At 40.3% G+C, this 27,189-nt stretch overlaps 2 protein-coding genes across 8 annotated transcripts; both read left to right on the plus strand.

The window, feature by feature from the left end:
- Positions 1-7,330: 7,330 nt before the first annotated feature.
- On the plus strand, positions 7,331-11,405 carry LOC113571426 (baculoviral IAP repeat-containing protein 5-like). Of its 6 annotated transcripts, none has more exons than XM_027000351.2 (5): positions 7,331-7,571; positions 7,911-8,020; positions 8,128-8,245; positions 10,610-10,667; positions 10,926-11,405. In XM_027000351.2, exons 1-5 carry the CDS (start codon positions 7,464-7,466, stop codon positions 11,006-11,008), a joined length of 477 nt encoding a protein of 158 aa, XP_026856152.1. In that variant the 5' UTR covers positions 7,331-7,463; the 3' UTR covers positions 11,009-11,405. The 6 variants fall into 6 exon arrangements, with proteins under 6 accessions (XP_026856152.1, XP_026856157.2, XP_026856156.2 ...); XM_027000356.2 differs by having other exon boundaries at positions 8,177-8,245; XM_027000355.2 differs by having other exon boundaries at positions 8,177-8,245; positions 10,872-11,012.
- A 606-nt stretch (positions 11,406-12,011) lies between these two features.
- Positions 12,012-19,747, plus strand: LOC113571415 (transmembrane protein 235). 2 transcript variants are annotated; one of them, XM_035530986.1, is made up of 4 exons: positions 12,012-12,287; positions 13,034-13,111; positions 13,412-13,549; positions 19,297-19,747. In XM_035530986.1, the coding sequence occupies exons 1-4, from the start codon at positions 12,116-12,118 to the stop codon at positions 19,539-19,541; spliced, it is 633 nt and encodes a 210-aa protein (XP_035386879.1). In that variant the 5' UTR covers positions 12,012-12,115; the 3' UTR covers positions 19,542-19,747. The 2 variants fall into 2 exon arrangements, with proteins under 2 accessions (XP_035386879.1, XP_035386880.1); XM_035530987.1 differs by lacking the exon at positions 13,034-13,111.
- The last annotated feature ends 7,442 nt before the right edge of the window (positions 19,748-27,189 follow it).

Below are 27,189 nucleotides of genomic sequence, written 5' to 3' on the forward strand. Positions count from 1 at the left end.
ACTTGGGACTGGACACTCAGGACTGGACACTTCACACTGGAGACTCAGGACTTGGGGCTGGGCACTTGGAGACTCAGCACTGGGTTTGAGAACCTCTGTCCTCTGCACACACAGGTAGATTTTATTTATTTGTTCTACCACTTTCAGTCTGATGTTGGCACCTTTGTGGCACCTCAGGGAGCTTAGAAATGCTGCTCATTTATTGTGTTTACATTTATATACACATTAGGATCCACATGTCTGAACATTTACATATACACTAGGATCCAAATTTGAGAGTCCAACACCAAGAACTGTTTTTATCTCATCATTCATCAGTAGCAAACACAATATTTTTCTGTATGAAATGTATTAATCAAGAATTATCTAAAAGTGTGGGATTTGGTTGGAACTTTAGAAAATCTTGTATGAAACTGAAATAGATATGAATATTTGGCTTGAGCACCATTGCACCGATTGTTGTGACACCGCGTATTTAATTAAAATGTGAACACATAAGGTTAAATGTTGTTATCTCATATCAATTTACACCTGAAACTGACTCAACTAGACATAAAACTCATGAAAATTCTGTTTTGGAAAATGATGCAAAATACCTGGGGAAATCATCATGGAACTCAAAGGTGATAACAATTTCTTCTTTTGCTTTAAATGGGTAGTCAGTGGTCCACTGAACCAATTAGAATTTAGTGAAGAGCTAATTAAGAATTCTGAGAGCCTCAGAATTAATTTGTGTTTCTTTAACCCTTTTAAATACATTTTAGTTGCACTTTTCATACAGTAGTCAGTATTATTACTCCTTGTGTGAGCACAAATCTCACTGATTTCTGGCATTTTATCTGCAGTAGTTATTTAGATGCACCTGATGTTGCTGCTGCCTGTGCATGCCTGAAGCTGCAGCCCTCTGCTGGGCGTGAAGGGAAAGCCAGGTATCTGACCAACCGTGCCTGTTTTTCCTCTCTGCATACCTAACCTTACTGACCCTGTAAATCCACATATCAGTGCTCTCTCTTTCTCTCTCTCTCTCTCTCTCTCTCTCTCTCTCTCTCTCTCTCTCTCTCTCACACACACACACACACACACACACACACACACACACACACACACACAAACACAGGCAATTTCTGCTTTATATTACACCTCAGTAAAAGATTCGATACATTTAGCAGTCTCTGACATAGTGTCTGTCAGCTAGCAGCAAATAATGACACACAGAACAAACCCTGCATTATTTAGGTCATACCCTGATCAGAGGAAATGCAACCATTGTTATCCAGCTGTGTAGAGAGAGTGTGTTTTGGTGCTGTCGATTGGTGATGGTGCTACTATTGTCTAGGTACAAAGGGTTCAAAAGGAACAAAAGATTATGCTTGCATGATAAGCCTACCTGTACCAAATGAATACTATAAGATCTCATTTAACATTGTACCAGTGACTGGGGTTTCAACTGTGCATGAGGAGTGCAGGAGTAGAAGCAGAGATGTGAATCATTCTTATAATGTTGTTCTGATTTCTAGTCAGAACCAGGAAGACGTGCTACCAATAAGCCACGCCTCTGTGTTTTTCAGTACAAATCAAAGTAAAAGTTGTTTTTTGCCACTGATGTTCATGTGAGAGAGCGTGTGTGAGAGAGTGCGTATAATGGCAAGCAGTAACCGGTGTTCCTTCAGCTGTCCGACCTGTCTGGAACTGCTGAAGGATCCTGTGACTATTCCCTGTGGCCACAGCTCCTGTATGGGATGCATCAGTTCCTACTGGGACCATGATCACGACCACAAGAAGAACCTCTATAAGTGCCGGCAGTGCAGGAGAACCTTCTCATATTGGCTTGCTCTGTACAAGAGCACCACCAGAGTTGAAATGATGGAAAAACTAAAGAATGCAGGAATCCTAGTCACACCAATGGCTCGCGACGGATCTGGGGAGATGATGTGTGACGTGTGTAGCGGAGAGAAGCTCGAGGCCGTCAGGTCGTGCCTGCTGTGTTTGGCCTCTTACTGTGAACTTCACCTTTAGCCTCACTATCAGTCTCCTACCTTAAAGAAGCACAAGCTGGTTAAATCCACGTGACTGCAAGAGAAGATCTTCTTGGAGCATGGGAAGCTACTGGAGGCTATCTGCTGCAACAACCACCAATGCGTTTGCATGCAAGGCATGCTGGATAAACACTAAGGGCATGACATCATTTCTGCAGATACAGACAGGGGCGAGAAACAGACAAGTGGGCTTCACTGTGTGGTACTTCCTGTCTCCCAGCCTACCCTTGGCTACTTCCTGTCTCACAGTATATCCCTGGTTTCATGGGTCATTTCCACATAAATGTTTTCAGCTGGTAAAATGTGGAAAGAACCTTTCTTAACTGCTGATTATTGTTGCATGTTGGTGATTTGCTGGACATTTGCATGAATTGCATATAATATGTTTTTCTTTCACTATACTCAGTTCCATCAATAATAATGTAATAAATGATGAATTATAAACAATTTTTCTAATCTCATGTGCAACCTCTTAACTGTCCATGTCCATCAAATATTAAAGCTGCATTCTAGTTTTGATAGTTTGTGCTCATAAACAGCAATCATTGAGATCACAAGTCTCATAGCATTTTATATGGGCCACATTCTAAGCCATTCAAAAAATGTAGCTGATGTCCAAGCCAGTCAAAAATGAGCTAACTCATAAGCTAACATTACCTTTTCTGGCAGACGCCTTAGTCAGACTTAGTTGGTTCACTAATGAACTGTGGACCTTTAAAAGCTGTCTAGACTGAGGCAATGGATAAAAGCAAGAACAAGTGAAATGGTGCATTTGCTAAACCTGAAGGAGCAGTCTACATGGATTTCCCATTTTGCTACAAAATGCAGTAAAGAGTCAAAAACAGACATTTTGAATACAGTCCAATTTATTTGCATGGGGTTTTATAAAACAGCTGTATAAAATATTGGGGCTAGAATTGTTGTAGGAGCTAGAACAGTGGGAGCAGGCAGACTCTAAAGGGAACCCCCTCTTCTCTGAAACTGAGCACAGAATACTTGAAATGAAAATAAATGTTTTTTGAAGGGAGGGGGGTCATAAAGAGGAAAGACACATGAGAAAAGAAAATGACCAATATAAAAAACTTTTAAAACATTTAGACTACAACAATGCTAATCAGACTATTGATTGTGTTAAAAATTTACATTTAAGGTATTTAGCTGATGCTTTTATCCAACTTAGAATTATGAATGAATACGATTGGAGGGATAAGGGTCTTCATCAGGGGATCAACACTAGTAGGGCTTGAACTGGAAACCTTCTGATTACAAGTCAAGCACCTTAGCCATGCAACTACCACTGCCCTGTCATATTAGCCACCCAGCTTATGTTGTGTGGACTACAATATCTTAAACTACACAACTGCTCTACATGCTTGGTAGTCTAGAGTTAAAGAATTATGTTTTTGTATGGCTTTTATATTGCATTGTTGAATAAAATAAACCATTTATCATTAAAAAACACATCATGTGCTATATATAAGCATGACTGTTATATCTGGCTGCCCTGTATATGTTGAAACGGATGATACAAAATATAATACGAAAACATTTTACTGTCATTTACAGAAACACCTGGAAGAAATGGAAAAAACATTCAAGCAGAGAATCCAAGAGAGAGAGAAGGAGTTTCAGGAACTGAGAAGTCAGATGAATACTTACAAGATGAGTTTGGAGCAAATAATACGAATCAGACCTGTCTGGAGGAAGTATTTCAGCTATAATCATAGATCTACTCCATCAGCCGGTAAGGACTCCGCTAAAAGGAGTCCACTTCAGGATAACAGAAATGGGCTGTCTAGAGTAAGAGCTCATCAGCGCTTTCTAACGGACCATATCTGTGTCATTATTCCTAACAGCTCTCCGCACAGGCAGCGGTGGAGGACAGCGAGAGGATCTTTACCGTGCTGATCCGCTCCACTGAGAGAAGGCATGCTGAGGTGACGGAGCTGATCAGAGCTCAGGAGAAGGCTGCAGTGGGACGAGCTGAAGGGGATCTTAGGCAAGTGGAGCAGGAGATCACGGAGCTGAAGAAGAGAGACACTGAGCTGATGCAGCTCTCACAAACAGAGGATCACATCCAATTCCTCCAGGTACAGCCTCAGCTTTGCCTCTGAGAAAGTGCCACGAGGTAAAGTTAAGTTCTGTCCATAGTGCAACACACACTGGTTTATCATATTTAAGCATTGTACCTATACTCCACAGGGAGAACAGGGAGTACACCCCTACTCCTCTAGGAAAGGCTTTTATTTCCAAAATCATGGTGGATATGACATTTGGCATTTGTTAGCTGGGTTGCTCAAGATGTGGCCCTTCAACAGCTTCCCAAATGCCAAGTAAACAAAGTAACAGCGCAAATCATTCTGATGTAACAGTTTCAAATGTCTCTTTGTAAGGGCCAATAAACTGAGGTTAGATCTGAATTAGACCTCATAGTTTTAAGAAATGGTTTAACAGATACCATCTCGACATGCTTAACATGCTTAGCACTTGTGAGTCTGTTTCTTACTGTCTTACTGTTTAGAGATTCCCATCTGCCTCTGCCCCACCTGAGACTACTGAATTACCGAGCACTAATGTCAAACGACTCTACACATTTAAAAACTTGGTGAAATCTATATCTAAACTGAGAGAGAAACTGGAAGAGCTCTCAAAGCAAAATATTTTGAAATTATCCAGAGGCGGTTAGTAGGAGCTATATATCATATTCAGTATTAAGAAACAGTGAAAGATAATTGAGGACACTGTAATTAATTTAGTTATAGAGAAGTGAAACTAAAGTGCAATTTTGATTTTAATGTTTGTGTGTCTTTTTTTCAGTAAAAGCTGTTTATATTACTGAACCTCTTACCAGATAAGACTTCTTGCAATGTGAGCTCTGTAATGTTTTCAGAACACATTAAGAAATGTAATACTACAAGCACACACACACACACACACATACAATCACAACCCCCTCCCACACACACACAAACTCAAAAACACACCCTTATATAATCAGAGCCATTTATACAAGATCACATCTAAAGTATGCACATCTGTTAAGATTTTAAACATTTTAAAATAAGCAAGTGTGGGCATAAATCTTTTGATTAGAAAACTGTGTACTTGTAGCATAAATATTAATTTAAACTCTTTATATAACTGTTACACGGGGTGGCCCGAGTGCCGAAGGGCAAGGGGCAGGACGCACAGGCTCCAACGATGTGGACGAACATTTATTAACATATGACAACAACAGCACTCAAACGTGTTACAAACAAGAGACATGAACATAAAACGGGTTAACATTAAACAAACACGATAAACACAAATAGAGGTAACAATAACGAGAACGAAAACATTTAACATCACCATTTAACATCACCATTTAACATCAACAGGTCACATCAACAATGACCAACAGTCTGCACACTTCGACATGGGTTTATATACATATAAATAAACAAGGTGCAGGTGTGTGCAGGTGTGGCCACAAACAGATCTTCCCACTACACGTGGCTGGTCAAACCACGTGACTCGCGGGAGGCGAGCGTTCCGTGACAATAACCCACATAATGATCATATTTTACTTCCACTGTCATTTCCATTCTCTTCTTCTCGCCTCTAGATGCAGGCCATCTCACATTGAACACAAACACAGCACACAGACATCTCTGTCTGACAGAGGGGAACAAAAAGGCGATGTACAGTGATTCAGCACAGCCATACGCCAACAATCAAAGACAATTCAGCATAACTTCCCAGGTGCTGTACCAAGAGGGTTTGTCCACCTGTCATAACTGGGAAGTGGAGATGAATGGGAGAGATGACTTTTCAATCACAGTTTTGTATGACAGGGTTTGTAGAAAAGGTTGGGGTTGTGAATATGTGTTTGGATGTGATCACCAGTCCTGGAGACTCGACTACTCTTTGAGCGGATTTTCCCTCTGGCAAAAAACAGTAAAACTGAGATCTCTGCTACATGCAGGTCCTCTAGGGTATGGGTGTACGTGGTTCACGGGGCAGGAGTGCTTTTACAGTGCTGGTGACACTTTCATGCTGCTCCTCCAGGTGGGGACTCAGCCCCTCTTCCCTGGCTTTGGTTTTGGGTATTATGGCTCAGCAATAAAAAAAAAAAAAAAGTGATTTATAACTATTGTATACTTCACTATATATTTGCAAGTTGGGACTTGTTTATTAGGTTATTGTGTTAAAATCTTTGTTTACAGCAATACAAAGTTAATGATTTATGAAATGTATTATCATATCTGATTCTTGGCTTTTTGTTTTATTATTGCATTATTTGATCACCTGATAAAATGTAAATCTAAGTGCTATTGTTACCAAACTTACCATATGACAGGAAAAATAAAAGCAAAGGGCTGGAGGTTAATTTTCTTCTATTGGCCTTTGTCATTTGGTTGAGAGTGATCTAACCAACACATACTGAACCTCTTTCTTACACTATTAAGTCTGCTCAGTAAATATGAAGGACAAGTCCCCTTTGTTATTCCAATACCAGTCCTCTTCTCTCCAAGTACTTCCAGAGCAACTGAACAACCATCTGTGTTGCTGTCCTCTGTGTGGTTGTCCTCTGTGTGGTTGTCCTCTGTGTGGGTGTCCTCTGTGTGGTTGTCCTCTGTGTGGGTGTCCTCTGTGTGGTTGTCCTCTGTGTGGGTGTCCTCTGTGTGGTTGTCCTCTGTGGGACTGTTTTCATGGCCATGCTGAGCAGTACTACGGTGGCTCAATGTGCTAAAACTACATGAAACTGGGAGAAAAAGTATAATAATTCATGATATTATACTTGTTCTTAGGTGTTGTTTTAGCATATTTAGCATTTTTGCTTGTTGATTTTCTCACTTGATTGTTCTATTCACTAGCGTTTTTGGTTTCTAATATTTTAGATTTTAGTACCTTTCTTTTCATTTGGTTGAATCAGTAACTACTATGTTAAATATATATATATATATATATATATATATATATATATATATATATATATATATATATATATATATATATATATATATATAGTTAGAGTGATTTAAATTTTCATATTTCCTTTTAATTCCGAACGCTTTTATCATTTATATGAATGTAATTGTTCCGAAAACCTTAATAAAACACTAGGAAAAAAATATTGTGACTATATTTTCATATTATTGTCTTAATGTCCTAACATCTCGGTTTGACAGCTTGTAGTGTTCCATGCAATTTTATCCGCCAAAACTCAAACGCGGTTTTACGTGATGACGTGTAAGTCATCTGCCAATGAACGAAAACGTCGGTCCCGTAGACCAAATTCAAACGGTTAGCTATCTAACACTAGGTAGCTTTCCTGCATTGTTAAACTTATCTGCCACTAAGGCTACTTACATTTTTGCTTTGTTCATTGCGGATACGGAGTATATAAACTAGCTTCTTTGAACAACGTTTTTTCTTTGCAATATGGAGTTCGTGAATGAAGATAATTTAAAAATGTTCTTTTACAAGAACAGACTGGCCACTTATTCGGGTTGGCCGTTTCATGAAGATTGTGCCTGCACGTCCGAAAATGTGAGTGGCTTACCAATAGCCAGCTATCTACGTAGAGTACTTTAACCTAGCTAGTATGGCTAACTACAGATAGCTAATATTTTATTCTTGGCCACAAATTTGGAGTTTTTGCATCGGTTACGCTTTGTTTTAGTGCAGTAGCTGTCTAGCTATTTAGAAATACGGCTATCTTATGCTTCAATTGTAGACGTCTGTCTTACGTGCTGCTATTTTCGGTAGTGGAGAGCTAACTAGTTAGCTTAGTTAACTAAGCTATCTAGCCAGCTAGATCCTGATGCAAGTAGCTATCTAGCTATGATTGTTGACAAAACGGTTTCCATCATACACATAAACTTCCAGATGGCCAAAGCTGGTTTTATCCATGTTCCCACTGAGAACAGTCCAGATGTGGCCCAGTGCTTTTTCTGCTACAAAGAACTGGAGGGCTGGGAGCCTCAAGATGATCCCGTGTAAGTTGCTTGATGAATAACTGTAAATATCAGCAACGTTAGACCTCGTGGCTTAGTGACAGGCAATAAAAATAGGGTATTTTCAATGTTACATGTTATTCCTACAGGAAGGAGCACAAGGCTCACTCTTCAACTTGTCATTTCATTCTGCTCAAGAAAGCCGTGGAAGATCTCACAGTTGAAGAGATTCTCCGACTACAGAAGGAGAGGCAGAAATTTCACCTTGTGAGTAACCTAAAACATTAGCACAATGTATAAAACTGTTGAATCCAAATTCAGTTTTTTTTTGTTGTTGTTTTGGGATTTGTTTGTGGCGAATGTTACCCTTAAGGAAAGTTCAAAGCATCAGCTTCAACCCACTATCTAGCACAACTAGCAGTGCCTTACTCTGATAAATATAGTGCACATGTGAAAGCTCATGGGCCTACCAAGAGATACTATATTGCAGTATTATGGCATTTTATATATAACGCAGATGTTCGTGTACTGTGGAGGGTGTACAGGTCAGTCAGATGACTTCAGAAGTGGTGAATTACAACTTATTGTCAGAATTGACTGTTAAAAATGTTGCAGCCTCTCTGGTTCAGCTATAAAGTAAATGGATTGAAAGAAAGTGATCTGATGGTGTAAAATCACATTTAAGTTAGAGCAGGCTGTAGGATATGAAGGTTCCTGATGATATACAAGTTAATGATATAAGTTAGGATCACACTTAAAATTACAGGGGAACGTGAGTCCCTTTCATCAAATGGGGAGAAGTGTGTGTGTTTGACCAAACTTGTTTTAGAGTAGTTCTTCTGGTGTAAATGCCTTTTTTTTCCAGAGGTATAAATTTGACATGAATATGCACCAATAAATCTGTATTTGCGAAGGGGAGATGCTGACTTAACACCTCTTGGAGAGAGTCTGCAGCAGAGCAGAATTATCTTAAATATTATTACCCAACCCAGCCACAAAATGTTTATTCCTCTCTAATGCAAGAGATGTAAAGCAATCAATTTTTTTTCTTTGAGGTTTTTGAATTCCTCAGTGCATTATAAACAACTGAAGATATGAAGGTATACCCTGGTAGCAATAGGCCTAGCTGTCCCTCTTAATATCTCCCAAAATACTTGCTACTACCATGCCAGTAAAATTCAGTAGTGTAACAGGTTGTCTAACCATAGAACAGATGCAATACTATTTATGTGTATTGTATTGTTTCACGTAGAAACTATAAGGTATGTTGTAAGCAGGGTCTTGCACCCTGCTGGTACTTAAGCAGTTAAATTCCTTTTCATTGAGTTATTATTAAGATGCTGGGCAGATTTATAGTTGTTCATGATTTTGGATGTTGTGATTAGAAAAGGAGACCTTGGGGAACTGAAAGGAAGTAGGGCTATATCAGAAAACTTTTTAATTTAGCATTACGCTCAGGTCAGGTTCTGTTAACTGAACAATATGTTTTGAGAAGAGACATCATGATCTGAAGGGGAAGCCACTAAAATGCACAGATTTGAGAACCTTTGACCACAGTGAGACCCGCAATGTGTAGATTTTGTTTATTTTGTTGTGCCTTTGCATTTAATTATAATGCCTGGAACCTTTATATTGTGAATGCTCACATCTATTTTGTACTTTCCTAAACCTGTATTAAGCCTTGTCTTTGACTAAATTTCGGTATCAGTGGTAATTCACCATTGGAAGATGTGGTGTGTTGTGTTTTTATTTATTTATTCATTTGTTAATTCATTTGTTGTTTGTTTTATTGTTTAGACTTAATCTGGCTCTGGAACACTGGGCCACAACTGTGCCACTTACATATTCCATGTAAACTTCTAAACACCAGACACCACATTTTAAATGGGCTTACAAGTCAGTTACTTTCTTCAAGACAATTGAATGTCCAGTGGCCCATTTAATGCTGCCATCAGGTTCTGAAGGGCATTTGTTGTCTTGAACTAAACTCCAGATGGCTTCATCTGACTGCACTTTTGCCTCTTTTAGATTTAAGCCATCATGAGTCACTAGATGATTTTACTTGATGCATTTTAAAGAATAAGACATTACTGAGCTAAAGATGTAGTTGGTAGTTCAAGGCTGCTGGAATCTGCTGGAATCATGAGTTGCAGGGCACGGTGCTGCCGAGAACATGATGAGGAAAGTAATGGCTCCTACATTATCAGTGTCTAATGGTGCTCCAGCAGCTTCATTCAGTTTAAACTGGATTTTAAAGTACCTTTTACAACTGCTCTTGCGCATGTCTGCTCCATCACTTACATACACACACTCTCTCTCTCCTTCGCATTGTGAGCTGAAATTGGATTTCATTCGATTTATGTTTTGGGTTCTTAAAAATATGTGCTTGGTTATTTTTTACCTAAGACACCACCTGGTTGTGGTCAGCTAGTCAAGAATTTTAATTCCCAGGAGTTGTTTTTGAAGGTTGTTCTTCCGGGTGTATACTGACATTTTTCTTGGTGCATTTCTGTGTGTTTCTTCTCTGCCTCTTTGCTTCATTACTGATGTATTATCGATGTTTTTGTTTTGGGCTTTTTTCCTTTTGACTTTATCAACCTTAGATGCCTTTTTCTTTTCCTCCTTTTTCAGAAAAAGGTTTGCAACCAGACCATTGAAAGATTTGAAGAAGCTTCCAGGTCCCGAAGAGGTGATATTATCAAAATATCCATGGAGGGATAAATTTGACTTTGTGTGTTTCTCTTTGCTAGTCCATGTGTCTCACCCATGTCTTACAGTCCAAAGCTGTGCCTCAGTTACTCCAGTAGTGTAGGCTGAGATTTCTAATTATCTGGGAAACGAAATGATCTTGCATGAGCCCAGTTTTGATGAATTCTCATGTGTTTCTCGACAGCGCCTATTCGCTAGCGTGCACTCGCTGAACACAAACTCCACCCTTTTGTCGTAGGAGTTTTCTTCGAGATCGGCGAGTTCGCACGTCACCGTAGAGCACTGTGGCTAATGGGGTTGAGATCCATGTGTCGGTTCTAATAAGAAAGCTATTAAAAGCACAGTGGTCTCGAAGTACTAGTCTGTTTACCTGGATTGCAGTGCACAACACTACACGTAAGGCATTGTGACTCATCACATTTTTGTTTTTGCTCCAGACTTGGTATTTTTGCATTTCCACGTGGTGGTGTTTTTTCCCCCTTTTATGGTTGCTGTAGCAGTAGGTGCTGCTGTTTCTGAGGTGAGGTATTTTACTGGAGATGCTTTTAGAGGGATTCACTGTGATCTCGTGCTAGCACTTAAGCAGATGTGCACCGTGTTCGACTTTTCCAGATCTTGGGATTAGTGTTTAGCTCAGTGCACAAATGTGTTTCTTCTTGTTATGTCTGATGTTAATGGGTTTTTGTCACTTATTTCTGCAATAAACCTTTAAGCATGATTTTGTTGAGTGAGCTGTTTTGTGGGGTTGCAATCCCTGTTCGGCCTTGTAATGTATAATGAAGCAAATTATTTCCACAATGGAAAACAAAATTACTTTTAGGCTTCCGGCAAAATGAACATGGTTATTATCCTCACAGGCCAACTTTTGTGTGTCTTTTTAAATGCTTTTTTTTCCCATTCAGCACGTCTAGCGCTTTATTTTATCTCGTTAAATAGCGTCTCGTGTTTTTTTATGCGGTGTTTGTGTAATACTCGCACATTTAACACGCTCTACCACTCCAGCGAATTGGTTTGAAATGAGCCATCAAACAGTACTTATGGGCCGAAGGCTAGAATTTACTGTATCCAGCAATACGTTTTGCCACATGTTAACTTATTGATACGTCTTTTAACGTGGTGACACGTTTTCTTCAGGGGAGGATATAAAAATATTTAAATGTGTATTGGAAGCCGAGTTAAGAGGGGAATTTCTTTTTCACCGGGTTTGTATTGTATGTGTAGTTGCGCGTGAATGCGAATCCGCCCGCTTTCAGCGTTGCGCTGAAGAAAGCTGCGACGGTGGCGCTCTGCGGTATGAAGCACTTCAGAACACTCCCGCCCGGACACGAAGGGCTAAAGGACCAATGTGGGCAGGAGTATTACAGCCACAGCGCTCAGTCGCACCGAGCAATAAAGAACTGAAAAGCGTGGTGAACCTTCTGAACCAAAATGAACTTCGGAACACTGGTGATTGCCGCTGGGATCTTTGGATTGCTCAGTTTCACCTGCCTTGCTGTAGCAATTGGGAGCGAATATTGGTACATCATAGATGTGGACGAAGTGTTCAACTCAACTTGGGAATTCACGAGTTCTCACTCAGGATTGTGGAGGATTTATGAAGGTAAAGTGTTATGTGGTCTGTTAAGAACTTTTGCACTTCACCTATCCTATATGAAACTGATGCGGGTTTTGCAGTGCTGTAGTCTGTATTTCTAATGCAGGTTGACTAGCCGTAGTATAATTCCCGTGTACCTGGTTTGCAGCGGACACACTGTTCCCTCGTGTAATATTCCTGTTTCCCCCTGAATTTCAGATGCGTACTGCGAAAAACAGTTTTTCTCTTCTGAAATGTGAACTACGAGAACCCCAACCATTGACTTGCTTTTATTTACCCATTTCACATAGCCTGCAGCCGGGTGATTGCAGTAATATGTGCCTTACTTCAAAATTAGTGTTAACCCGAAGCGCACATGTCGGATGAACAAGGCTGTAATTTCTTCTGTTTAAGCACCGAATCTCAGTGATGATGCGCTTCAGTGGTATAATATTCTGACCTGTGTACATGCAGGCAGTGATAACTAATTACAGTGCTCTTGTTTCTGTGTTAAGGGTTACCCTACACTGAAAATGCAATTAGGTAAAATTGTTGAACATTAATTGTAGCTTCGGCCTTTAGTGTATGGATTTTTTTTATGCTTTGCACCAGTAAAAGGTTATTTTTTGTCACAAGCATGACTTGCTTTTTTGCGCTGTTTGTCATTTTGCGCATTATACAGACTTCAGTCCGTATAGACACTTGAAGAGAAGTGGCTTATCACGCTGAAACTAATGAATTGTCTGCCGCTTTCTCTGATTTTCTTGTCACAGAAAAGAATGGCAACTACCATGATCTCTCCTTCTATATGGATCTCTCAGAGCACTCTGAGCAGGTGCAGCACTTTTTAAGTGAGTAGCCAACACCCCTCCCTCCATTAGCGTTAATGAGAGACGGGGTGAAATTAATCCTGTGAACGGAGCATGCCGGTTTAGCCCACATGAGAGATGCTCGCAGCGTCGCCACACACACCGGCTCCTTGTAGCTGCTGGGATGAATAGGCCCAGTAGCCGGCGCTGTGAGCCCACGGCCTCTTTCGTTCTAGTTTTGCAAAACGGAATCCGCGTCTAACAGTGTAGCCTTTTAGTCTGTATTTTTGTTCTTTTTAAGTGTAACAAAAAGCATCCCTGTTGTTTTGTCTCCCTCTGCAGACCTGCACCGGGTCATCGTGATCATACTACCCATCAGCCTTGTATTGCTGGTGTTTGGGGGTATCTTTGGCCTTGTGGGCTCTCTGTCTCACAGCTACTGCATCCTCACTGCCGTGGCTACCTACTTCCTCATCTGCAGTAAGTATCCCTGGGTTTATCAACACTTGTTTACTGGAACTCGCGCAACACAATGGCACCATAGATAGCTAAGAATGCAGAAGATGGGCTAGAAAGATTTAATTCAAGGTCAGGAAGCAGATGCAACAAATTATCGCTTAATTTTAATATATATAGAACGTGAAATTAGACTCTTAGTGCTACATCTATAAAATAGGAAATGCTAGGTATGAGGGTTTTTTTTTTTCAGATAATAATAATGAGCATGCTGAATAAAATCACATACTTCCAAAAATGTTCCATCGTCTAAAGGTGCTGAGGGTATGAACTTCTCTAGAGAAAGGCTAAAGTATATTGACCAGCTGCTCTTAGAAACACTTACTCACAAACGCACTGACTCACCTCTTAATCCTCATGGGTACATTTTAATCATATGTAGGTCCATTTGATGTCATAGTTTTTTGTTGGTTTTTTTGGGGGTTTTTTTTTTGCTTGTTTTAACCACATCTACAAACGCTCTGACCACAGGACCACTGTTGCCCATATATTATTTGAATAGGGCAAAACATTTTCAGCACAGCAGTGACACTGACATGGTAGTGGGTGTTGCCATGGTAGTGGGTGTAGTGGGTGTTGAATGTGTCAGGCACAAAATTGTTGCTGGAGACATTACATCAGCGTCACTGCTGAGCCCAGATTGCTTCACCACCTACAAATATCGACCCAACATTGTTCCTGTGGTCAGAAATTCCGACCATTAATGAGGGCTAGAATATGGCTAACTCACTGTGATGTGGTACCATACAATTATACAGTCTACATGCTACCAATTTCTAATTATTTGGTTGGAAAGGCAAGGCAATGCGTGGGAGGCTTATATAGTACATTTTGCATGCAGCTGGCTTTACAAATAAAAGAAAAATATAAAATACAACTGATTTTAAATAGAAACAGATAGGTGGAACTGAAACTAAACTAGTCAGAGAGAGAGAGAGAGAGAGAGAGAGAGATTAAGGTTCAAAAACGCATGCAAGTGACGTCTCAGCTATATGGCCCTCATGCAGAACTGGAATCTCATTTGAGTGTTGGAGCATGGACAGTGTCAACTGTGCAATGCTTGGTGTTCCAGTGCTGGCATGTGCAGTGCTGTGTTTGATCCTAGATGTGGTGTTTACTCTGAAACTCTTCCCATTCAAAGCATGTTGTCAGATGACACTGAATGCAGAATCTGGCCAGGATATATCAAGCATCTCAGAACAAGCAATACTTTTCTTTTATATTTGTCAACCTATGAAAGGCATAAGGTTTTTCTGTGAAGTTCCTTACATGACCCCTGAGCTGAACTTTGTGATGTGATGCTTATTTAATGAGTGATGTCAATTCTTTGTCTCTTCTTGTTTCCTGTGGTTTGTTTGAGTGATGGCTCTGACTCAAATTATAATTCCTTTCAAGCAGTCTGAACACAATTAAATATTTGAGCGAAGATCTTCAATCATTGCTTTAGTGAAATAAAGTAAATAGCTACATATGCAAAGGTATTGTGTGAAATGCACCATTTTCTTTTTTGTGAATATGTAATGTTGGCTCTGCATTACTTATTTTGTATTGTAGCCAAATACAGCATACACAAATTATTACATCATATACATGCGTTATCATACATGCATCATACACAAACATTTAGGCATTCTATGCTCAATGTGCTGCAGCTCTGTAGCATAAACACCTAAGCGTGTTTTTGTTTATATTTGAAGATTACTCATGTTTCAACTTCCAGCAACTGATTTGTCACTGGTTGAAAACCCTGTTACAGAGATCAGTTGCACCCTATACTGGCTACTTATAGAGTTTATAAGTTTGCCCTTTATAGTGTATATGATGCTTATAGAGTTAATAAGTATCCTAAACCACACTTCTATTAGAATTAATCAATAGTATGCAAGGGCATAGCTGCCTGTCGTTGCATCTTAATGCCCATGCAAGCACAACTTGTGATTGGCAGGTTCAATAGGAAATAAGCATGGTGGCATGATGCACAGCAGAGGCAGGGCTTCAGCCAAGAGATGCACTGCCCAGCAGCACTGGAAGGGAGGCACTTGCTGTTAATCTGCAGATCAAGGACATCCATAAAATATAACAGCTGGGAAAAGGTGCTCGTGCCCCAGGGTACATTTGTCGTAATAAACATGATTGGTTTGCCCCTGCACTCGTACATTATGGGGGATTTAGCCACATTTATTGGCACATTTATTTGTTTGGTTTATTTTAATAAAGAATGATTAAAAAAAAATAATTATGGGAAGAAATTGCTTGTCAGTAGTGTTCGTTATAAGGAGGTGTGCCATTATTTAGTCAGTTTGTTTAAAAGGCTGATTGGAGTGACTGCCCAGCCCACCTACTTCTGCAGTTGAAACTGTCATTTGATGACTTGTATGACTTGTGATATTGTCTATGTGCATGGGCTTCATGTATATTGTCAGCTGTCATGTCAGTACTAATGTATTTCTAATGGAGTTATTTAACTAGTAAGTGGAATGCTTGTAAAACCCTCCAACCAACTGATTAAATTAAATGATGGAGCCTTTTTCTTTACACACCAAATAAAAGTATTATATCATACAGGCTTGCAAATATTTTCATACAGTTCCAGTGTTTAAACCTTCTGGGTGTGCATCTTAAATATTTATACTGGTGTACTGATGCATTAGACTGAAGTATGTAAAGTAAACAATAATGAATATACACACACAAGCCACTTTATGAGAGAGATCTTGTGGGTGTACATTTGTAGTCTAAGGTCCACCTGTTCCCCCACACACTTTGCATTACCCATCTTTTAACTCTTCAATAACTGCTGATGGCTGGGCACTGACAAAGAAAAGGGTTAAAACATGTCATTTTCCTGTGAATTTTTCATGTAGAATTTGTGCGCCATCATGTCCTATCCCTTCATCGATGGTCAGTTATTGACCATGGGGTGGCTGTCGGCTGAATATTTTTCAATGGTCGACCAGTGTCATCCCAGAAATGACACTACCATTCCTGAAAGCCAACACTAATGAACCTTTACCTGCTCAGCACCTACCAACATGTCACCACTGTTTCAGTTTAAGTACTGTGTTGAGAAAGGTCTGCCACCTAATTCATATGCAGTAAGCACTGGTCCTGTAGTTAGAAACTGACCAGTGGTGATCGGGATAAAGGGCAGCCGATGAACTGTGAATGACAACAGATGGGGAATATCAGAATGCACTTGTGATAAAGAGGTCAGGCGATGTAGGACACAAGCCATGGGTTTACAAATGCATTGTGTGTTGAGTGTAAATTACACACCTGTACACGTCCTGTTATATTTGACTGCAAATCTGCAGTGTCGATGGAGGTAACATTTACTTATTGTATCCAAGATTATGGGCAGATGGATGGAAGGTGTCTGGGAAAGTGCAGACACATGTCTCCTAATGGCAGCTCGCTTTGCACATCTTCCAGCTAACCAGCCTGCTTTTAGTTCCCATTTAGATGGAAATCTGTTCGACAGTGATACGTAATGTTTTCATTAACTTACTAATTGAAAGTACTCCTGTCTTAAGGGAGGGGTGGTGGTGTGCGGTGCAGTTCTGAGAGCCTTCCCGAAGTCCGAGGCAGAGATACTGCTGATGCTGCGGCCCTACTGGCAAAAGAACAGACTGTCTGTTGAAGGACGGCTTGATTGTGATCATTACGGGAGTGAGAGGTAGCCAGACTGCTAGAGGCTAAAGTGCTGGGGGGTCACTGCAGGCCACCACTCTTCATTTCATTCTATCTGGACTTCAACCGTGGAGATGAGAGTCCCCAGCATGGTGTTCTTCTGGGGGCACTGGTTTCTAAAACCATACATTCATGTCTTCCAATTACCAGTGGCTAAAGAAGTCCAAAGGTCTTTATGAAGACCAGAATAATATGGGATTTTTAGAGTGTTAGCTACATCAATTGAAAACTCTCTACCATTTTACATGGAGTAATTGCTGGTCCTCCTCCTTCCATGTGGGGGGATTTAAAACAAATGAGCTGGAGAGTCTCTTTATGTGCACACCAGACTTCCTCTATCATACAATTTCCCTTGATAACCAAACCATTTCTGATGTTAATAAATTACTAATTGTCTTCATACAATTAGAGGAGGGTAGCAGAACCTCCATCACCATCTGTTTCCTAATCCGTGACTGGTTTTTAATGCATGCAATTCACTACATGCATCTTATAATCTTAAAGTGGGACCTTAGACACTCCACCACCAGTCAGTCTGCAGGTAATCTGGAGCTCCTTCCCCAGAAGTTATTTCTTCAAGGCCACTATACATTATTGCATGAAACAATTCTCTTGCCATCTGTTTGCCCAATAAGATGTAGGGGCTTGATCGAAGCACATACCAGTCTCAATGTAATGGATGCTTTGACTATTTAGATATTTGTTGATAAGTGTATTTCTAATTGCTGTGTGTTTACATGTTGTTCCTATATTTCTAAAAGATGTTCCCAATTTGGGATTGAGGCAGAGACTGAGGTTTTTGTAAGGAGGAGGGAAAGGAGTCTTATTTTATTATTTGATATATGGACGAAGGGGGCGATAAGCTCACGAAATATTGCCGCTTTTGTTTACAGTAGATTGGTGTTTTTCTGCCTGCTGTATTCCTTTGATCCTATCTTAATGAAATCACACAATTGGCCTATTAGGGAGACTCTCATCTCATCCTCAACAACCTATCTGCTTTGTTCTCTCTCTCTCCGTTTTTCAGTAAGGTCTTCCTTTGGCTCTCGCTCTCCTCCTCTTTCTACTTGCTTTAGTGATTTACAATGCACCTCATCAGCACAATCAACTGGTGGTTGTCGTAACTGACCTCTTCAAGGCAATTAGCTGAGCTTTATACATAAAAAACGGTGGAAAATGCAGTTGCTGACTCAGTGGATTTTAACAGCTGCATGGTGAGCACTGGTGGAGAACAAGGACACTGGCCTCAAGTTGGGCATTAACCGACTAGCAAAGGCTGAATGACTTTTACTCCTTCTGCACCATCTCCTGCTGTGTATACCACTGAAAGGTCATGGCATCTGGATGATTTTGTCGCCGGGCTGATTATGCAGATATGTACAACGCTGTACGTGTCACTTCCTGCCACCTAGGTGTCTGCGCTCTAGCCCTTCTGGAGTGCAGGATTTTGTGCTATTATTAGGACCTTCTTTTATTTCTTCTGTGGGAGTTAAAAGCAAAAACAGACCAAGAAATGTCATTTTATATAAGTAATGTTCAAATGAATTTCAGTCTCGTTAATTTACTTATTGTGAATACAATTAGAATTATATTTCCAAATGTTAGACTCAGTTGGGCGATTTAAAATTCACATTACTATTAATTCCTTTGCTGATTGAAGTTGCTCAGACTGATTGGTTTTGACGAAGGTCAAACGTCAAGGCTATTCACAGAGCTCTAGATGGTGCAGGAGCAGTCAGCACCTGCAACCAGTAGAGCCTTAATAGCACAGTGGAGCTTTATTATACCTATCTGTCTTTGAAGCTTGGCTTTATAACAAAGCCTGCTCACATTGCAGTGATGGAGAGAAAACAAGCCAGGGGTGGAGGTGGAGGTCTCATTTTTAGCCCAGTTAAAAATGTTGGTCTGAGAAATGGTTATATGACAGCGTTCTATCAAGTCACTGAAAGTGATTAATTGGTTTGAATAATAAAAAGACCATTGGCTGAGCACAGTTGGAAACGTGCTGTGTGTTTCCGCAGGCCTCTTCACCCTCTCTGGAGTGGGCGTGTACGTCAGCTACTCGCAGCAGACTCTGGATGAGCTGCGACGGCTGGAGAGCGCGGAGTTGCTGGCACACGTGCACGTGTCCTACGGCTGGTCCTTGGCCATGGCCTGCCTCTCCTACAGCTTGGAGGTGGCCACTGGTGCCCTGCTTGGCATGGCCGCATGGCTTGCCCATGGGCAGCGCCAACGCGAGTCCGCCGCCACTCCGTCTGTGGCATAGAGTAACTCGGCCCCCGAAGCCAAAAATCTCCACTACGCTTCATTCCAGTCCCGGCTCCGGTCTTCTGTCTTTGGTTCAGCTGCCTGTACAGAGAAAGAAATGTGCAGAATTCATTCAAAGCTGCAGAATTAATTTGTGAGGAATTCATTATTTAACAGGAACGACTGAAGACTGATGATATTTGTCTCCCTCAGAGCCAGCACCAAGAAAATGAAAAGCTATTTTACTATTTTATTTTATATATATATATATATATATATATATATATATATATATATATATATATATATATATATATATATATATGGTAAAAAATTTCATGGTGGTTTTTTTTTGTTTTTTGGTTCAACTGTGGGTAAAAATCCATCTCCAAAAGTAATTCTATGTTATCAAAGGATTGTGATTTTTTTTTTTTTTTAGCATGTGCACTAGACGCGAGTACTGTGTAATGTTAATAGTCATAGCTTGTCCTCAACTGCTTAGTTGTCTGTAATTTCATATTTCTCATTTCGCTGTGGATGTCTGTTCTTGATTACTCTGTAACGTCTGTAAAGAGGCAATATTCTGATCACCGGAGCATGGATATTTTCGCTTGTGTTAGAGGATGCCATTACAGATTACGGTGTAAAGCATGCAATGGGACGTTATAACTTAACTCACGTGGAGCAATGTTTCATACTGGAATTTTACTCGTTACTTATTCCATATGACTAATGCTATGGACAATGGAATTAATAATTACACTGTTGTTTTTTCCTGGGCTTGAGAGATGCTCATCGCAAGCTAAGGTATTGCTGTGTATCAGTAGCTGCTGTCATTTTTAACGTTTCGCGGGGTCTGTACAGAGCGATCCTTTCTCCGTGGTCGCTTGCTTCATTCATTCCTTCGTTCATTCATTGTCGCATTGAGGCACGTTTTGACCTCTTTCTTCTTTGGCCCTACTGATTCGATTTTTAACCTTGTTGTTTTGCTTCTTTGGTGTAAAATCAACCACGAGAGCCTCACGGTAAATTAAACAATTAAACACATTAGCTGCCCCAAAGCTAGCTAGTTTCAGACACACAAGCACTACAACATGTTTTCTTTATGGTGGCAGAGCAGATAGACTGCCTTCTGAAAGTGCAAATGATAGGAATGTTAAATGAATTCAGTCTTCTTTTGTGCCTGCCTTTCCATTTTTATACTTCAGAAACAGTCCTTAAGCACATTTCATACCAGACGCGGATTACCGCGCCACGGCACGCCGTGAGCAATACGCGCCCGTTTTAATCAATAACGCGGCAACGCAGCGGTAGTGGCTGCGGCAAGCGACACAGTACACTCGGCCTCTATTTTTGCCGGTTGACGGCAAACCTGCAGTTTCTACCTAGAATACGATAGTAAGCTACCGTAATGCTCATCCCCATTCCTCTTGTCTCTGCGGGAAACAGCAAGCGTCGCGGAGTAGCTGCGACCTGCCCGTCTCGCCCAAAGCTTCTGGTGTAAAATGACCTTCGTGGCAAATAGAAAAGTGTTGAGTTTGGTAGTCTGTTATTAGTATTGTGAAATTCGCAAAAACATCCAGGATGGCAATCATGTTATGCCCCATTAACTGTTATCAAAACAGAGTTCCATAATAAAGGTATTATAATCTCTGGGTTTTTCTTCAACTCTGTTAGCAATCTTAATCCATCTTAAAGTACAAACGCACACAATCTTTAATGTCACATACTGTGTGAACTTCTCAAAGGTATTCATCTTTTGGATCTAGTTTATCAAATCATCTCTATACGCTTTTGAAATTGAGTAAATTGATATTATTCTTTTTCCTATTTGTGACGGAATGAATATCCTGGACTCCCTGAGGTCTGTTTGATTAAACAAGCTGATGTCCTGCTCCGTTGTGTTAAACACGATTTCTCTGACAAGGTGAAGATCATCTCAAAACAGCAATACATGTGTAGCCTATTGATAATGTCTGAGCACAGCAATTAACTGTAAATGTACAGGTTTTTTTTGTTTTTTTTTCAGTTTGCAGAAGAACACACATGGGTAATGCTGTTAAATTACACTATCAGTAATGTCAAAGGGAACAAAATGTCAGTCACATGATTACACCTTTGAAGATCAAAATTGGCACCATTACGGCCTTGTGGATGTAGAAAAGCCCTAAAGCTTGGATCCAGTGGTAAATATATCAAAGAACATTATAAGTATACAGTATAACTATTAGTAATATTTCAATAATTTGCTCTGACTAAATAGTGGAAATAGTCTGCTTTTAACTAATTCATCCAGAAATCCAGTTAAAAATATGGGAACGCTGATATGTTTTGTTTGCTATGTGTATAGAAACATACAAATACATTCAAATGAAACAAAGTTGTGCTGCCTGGGTTTTTTTTTTGTTTGTTTGTTTTTTTGCTTTTTTATTGATTTTTTTTAAATTATTATTCTGTGCTATGAGGGAATTGAAATGTCAGCTGCTCTTCTCTGAAGCACATGTTCTCTTAAGCACATTTGCAGCCACTTTCACTGGCATTCAATTTTTTGACAGTCAGCTGCAACTAACAGTCAATATAAAGTACTTCTCTACTGACAGTCAGTATTAAGTACTTCTCTAATCACGGTCAGTATTTCGTGTTTCCCTACAGACAGTATTTATTATTTCTCTGCTGACAGTTAATATTAAGTAGTTCTCTTGCTTGATCCTTTTAAAAGGCCATGACTCGAAACATGCATTGTTCGCAGTGATGCTCTTCTGCACCCAGTTTGGCCAGGCTGATTTGTGCAAGCACTCTCCAAACCCTGGACAGCCGACATGATTTTACAGTCCTGCTTCACTGAGGACACGGCTTTCTCTCTGTTGTTTGTTAGTTTGTTTTTGTTGTTTTCTTTTCACATCCATATCCACTTTTAATCAGCAGAAGGTTTTTTGGTTGGTTTAGTTCTTCAAACGATGGAATGAGCTCCAGGTGGAGGCGCTGTGTGTTATGGCAGCTAGGCAGCTATGGATTCAGGCCTGGAGCTCATTAAACTTTTATGGCGCGTAATCCTTCATCCCCCTCTCACCGCATAATGGGCAGGAGCTGGAGGGGCACTGCACTCCTCTCCCATCAGCTCTGCCCGCACCGTGACTGAGCTAAGTAATTTTGGTACTCTGCTCATTTTTCCCCCTCCCCTCAGAACGCCTATCTATTAGGACAGAAGTTCTTTTTCTCAATGTCTGAAGGCAGGTGGCTGGAATTGTCACACTTCCATATCACAAAAAGCTACGGTGCTGACCCGCCCTCAGGCTTATGGAGTAGTACAGAAATAGTGACAGTATTCCCATCTTTCTCTCTCTTTTTCTTCTCCTCTTCTCTTTTTGTGACAGCTTTGGGCATGTGGCTGCCGCTTTTATAGGAACACTTCTTTCAGACGTGCCAGTGTGCTGTTAATCAGGTTGGGGTTTGGGGCAGTTACCGTTATGCTAATGATACCATGGTGCTAGCCTGACACTAGCATCCATTCACTCTTTGCTGTGTTGGCCAGGGTTTGCGGTTATTTCTTTAAATAGTAGTTAGGTATGCGGTCACTACCATCACCGTGAGTGAGAAGCGAAGGAGAAGTCGGAGCAGAGGAGAGGGGCAGGGTTAATTTTGCCAGCATGTGCGTTATAGTGTTTACTCTGCTTTCTGCTCCATTTGATAGTGCACACCTCCCTCACTGCCTGCATCACAGAACACTGCTCTCCACATTGAGAGATTCCAATTTACCCACCAGGACAGCAGTATGGTTCCCTAGGTTTCACTTTTCAACATTAATGCTCAACAATTGAATGGTGTGAGCTTAGAAAAGATTAGTGATTTTTTTCTATGCCCCTCCACGAGTGAGAGAATGTATATTGCTTTAAATTTCAGTTCGCACAATATATGTAAAAATTCCTGATAGAGTTTGCCTGGGTGAGGTCAGGACCCACGTGAAACCCATGTTTTAAAATTTTGAATCAGATCAGAGCAATTGATTATTTTTTTCTTGAATGTTTCAAACAGTTCAAAAAGCATTTGTGGATAGGGCGATCTTCAACAGTTGAAAAACTGTCGTACATGAGCCTCATATGTGATCGCTCATGTAGTGTGCGTAAGTCTAAACAACAGATTACAAATAAACAGTGTTTAGTAGAGAGAGCATTATAGATATTCTGAGATTTAAAAAGTTGTGCAGTGTCCGCTTGGCATAACATAGCCATGTACATAGACATTTTACTAATAATACGCTGTAGCCCCTTTTACAGAATGCTAAAAAGAGCCTCCCTGCTATAGCCCGGTCCCTGGAGTGAAAACCATAAATTTCATCGGTCAGATTTACTGTCATTTTTATAATATACTAGCTTTACAGTGCCCTTCAAAATATAACCAGAAGGGGCACACAGGCACATACACAGCAGTGAGTCTCTGCAGTCACACTAGTAATTAGTTTTGATTAGTACCACTCTAAGATAGAAATGTCTCCTCTAGTAAGCAAGCATATATAAAATAGCCAATATTAACAGGTTGATGTTTTTTATTTTAATTTATTTATGAAATATGTTTATATTATTTATACCTTCCAGTTTCGTGTTACCCTTTCTCTGAATGGTTAGAAGATCCTGACTGCACACCACAGCCTTATGGCTGTCAACAGTTCTTGTATTCAGTACACGCTCATAACTGGAAGATGTGTTTATTCATTTGTGATCTTTAACTTCTTGAGACTGGGATGAGCAATAAGGAGCCTGATTTGGGCCAAGGTTTTAGACTCCTCACAAATATTGACCCAATCTTGATATTTAACAGCTTCAGGGACTGACCTGAATTTGACCAGTATGCTAAAGGTAATTTACCGACCACTTTATTAGTGGGAGTTCAATTGATTTCACTCAGCCTGTGTAATTGATAGTGCAATCACCCTGGTATGCAACCATGCTTCGTGCCTCATATTTGTGAGAGTGATATAAAAAAAGAAGCACTTTGACACACACCAATAACAGAGCTTGGTTGGCGCTGACCAATGAAGAACTCCACTGTGTGTGTGTGTGCCCATGTGTGTGTGTGTCTGAGAGGTGGGCGAGAGAGAGGGAGAGAGAGAGGGAGGGAGAGAGAGGGAGGGAGGGAGAGAGAGAGAGGGAGGGGGGTATTCAAATGTGTGGTGGTGTAGTTTTTTGGAATTATTGTCCAGTGTTCTTTCTGGCGTTTCCCTCACCCTCAGCTTTCTTTTCCTTTTGTTCATATATAAAAATAAAAATAAAAAGTATTATTACTATCATTATTGTTGTTGTTGTTGTTAAGATTTTGCCAATTTTGTGTTGTCTTCTTGCAAAACAGCTGTCTTGATACCTGCTTTTGCTACAGATAGAGGTGGCCTCTCTCTCTCTCTGAAAGAAGGCAGTAGCGCCATATGACGTGTTTGTCCGCTCACATGAAGGTCGTTAAAGGTCACAGTCCACAGGTGTGTACATCCGACACTCGTTCACAGGCTCGTGCAGCGAGGTACATTCAAGGCGAACGAGTTCAACTCCTGTGGCTGAAGTGCGTACCTACACACTGTCCACTTACAGAAGCAGGGGCTCAAGGGCCTGAAGTCAAGGGCCCCATTCAAGACTGGACTTAAATTACCATGCACAAGAACATGCCCTTGTAGGGTGAGCCACACTGTTTACACCTGGGAGACGAATGGGCATAAATTGCCAAAGCCACTATATGCTTCATTTGTTTACCAAATAAAATGAATTTATTTACTGCTTGATTAAGTCATACATATAGTAAAGACATTTCTGCTTCAGTTGGTAAGCACAGATTACCCCCAACCAAACTGGTTTCCTGTACAGTAAAGGAGTTTTTAATTCCTTCTGCTGATTCTGCAGACATGACTGAATACACCCTGAGTTGAGCTGGCCCTTTACCGCTCCACATCTCCCCCTCTTCCCCAGCTTGCAATTTTGGAATTATCCTTCATCCTGACCCCTCATTTGATGCCCATATTAGACCTACTGTTCCAATCTTATTCGTGCTGTCACCTGCAGACATATAGATTATTGCAGCTCCCTCCTAATCATCAGTTCCTTGTCCCTCCGCTCTGCTGTCTGCCTGTTGATTGCCACCTGGTGCAGACACCTGCAGACATCACTTCAAAATTGCATTCACTTCACAGTCCTTCTGCTTGCTTACAAAGCCCTCCACAACCTACCCCCCCCACCACCACCACCACCTGAAATGTCCTGCTTTCTGTTTAATAATCCCTTCTGTGCTCCACGTTCTTTATTTTTATTAGTATTTTTGCATTTTATATTTTAAAATTTTATATTAGTCTTTATATTATGTGTTTGCATTAATACATATTCTCTAAGCAACTCTGGACTGAATAGCACAATAAATAAACATTTATCAAATTCCTTTTGAGCTGGACTTTTTTTTATCTCATTCATACATGGTATTCAATTAAGTGTATGCATGAGAGCTGACAAATGAACAAAAAAAGGAATTCCTAGATAATACATGGAATTCTAACAGAGCAAAGCTTCTTCCGACATGTCCTTGCAGGTCAGAGATGGCAGGGTCAGGACTTGTTCAGGCTGTGAAGACTGACATGTCTACACATATAGACACTGTCTACAATATCTTTGTTCTGAAATGTCCTGTTCTCTGACTCTGGCCATTTGAATGCCTATAATCTCATCTGAGTACCTCATATCGATTGATCAGGCAATTGATTACTTAATCAATGGCCTTCATTGAAGCCATGTCTAATGGACACACTTACTTACCTTGTGTCCATTAGACAGGCAAAAAAGTCACAGGTTGCTGTTCACTGATATAAACAACTTTTGTAAGTAATACAAAGGTTAAGTTTAGGTGGTGCTTTAGGAACACAGTACATAGACAGCAGGTGAAGTTAAGCACACATAGGCCACTAGATGTCACCCTAATATCAGAGATGTTAAGAAATTGGTTGTGGAATCTGCAGCTTTGTATATTGTGTTTAGGGAACTCTTGAGGTCATTTTACTCCCAAACGAACCTTATCCAAATCCATTCAGTGTATCGCCTAAAATTTATTCAAATACAAGATAACGAATAAGCAACTATTTGTCACTGTCTGACCACATGACTGATGAGAAAGGACCATTAAACCTAGCAAAGATGCTTATGTTTCAGCTGTAGCTGAAAACTCAATATAACACCAATGATGCTTCATTGAGAATGGCTCACCACACATTTATGGCATTTAACCAAACTCTTTTGTCCAAACAATTGTGACCGAGTACAATTCAAGTAATTTGCTCAGTATAACTTTTCAGTGGTGGGGCTTGAATGGAAAATCTTCTGATTACTATTCCCGTACTTTAATTCCAGAATTAAAGTGACTGACATTGTGTCAAAGGGCAATAATTGCAGACTTAAAGGTGTACCCAGTAAAAAGCCACAGGTATGAGGTTGCTGATGCCCATGAAGAGATTTATAAGCTCATTTATTACTGTTGCAGAACTCTGAACCATGTCAGGATTTATTATGGATGCAATAGGTAACATTACTATTAATATAAAATATGAAACTGTGCAATAATGCAACCTAGTGGGGCACATTTCACAAACATTGTGTGTATGGCTACTTTGCATTACCAGGGTGAAGTGCCTCAAATCTAATTTTTTG

The sequence above is a fragment of the Electrophorus electricus genome, chromosome 1, assembly GCF_013358815.1.
Source record: "Electrophorus electricus isolate fEleEle1 chromosome 1, fEleEle1.pri, whole genome shotgun sequence".
NCBI classification, from domain to species: Eukaryota; Metazoa; Chordata; class Actinopteri; order Gymnotiformes; family Gymnotidae; genus Electrophorus; species Electrophorus electricus.

Coding starts and splice junctions, on each gene's coding strand:
- LOC113571426 (XM_027000351.2), top strand. CDS start 7,464: ATGGAGTTCGTGAATGAAGATAATTTAAAAATGTTCTTTTACAAGAAC. Junction 7,572..7,910: donor GTGCCTGCACGTCCGAAAAT/GTGAGTGGCTTA, acceptor ATAAACTTCCAG/ATGGCCAAAGCTGGTTTTAT. Junction 8,246..10,609: donor AGAGGCAGAAATTTCACCTT/GTGAGTAACCTA, acceptor CTCCTTTTTCAG/AAAAAGGTTTGCAACCAGAC.
- LOC113571415 (XM_035530986.1), top strand. CDS start 12,116: ATGAACTTCGGAACACTGGTGATTGCCGCTGGGATCTTTGGATTGCTC. Junction 12,288..13,033: donor ATTGTGGAGGATTTATGAAG/GTAAAGTGTTAT, acceptor TTCTTGTCACAG/AAAAGAATGGCAACTACCAT. Junction 13,550..19,296: donor TACCTACTTCCTCATCTGCA/GTAAGTATCCCT, acceptor GTGTTTCCGCAG/GCCTCTTCACCCTCTCTGGA.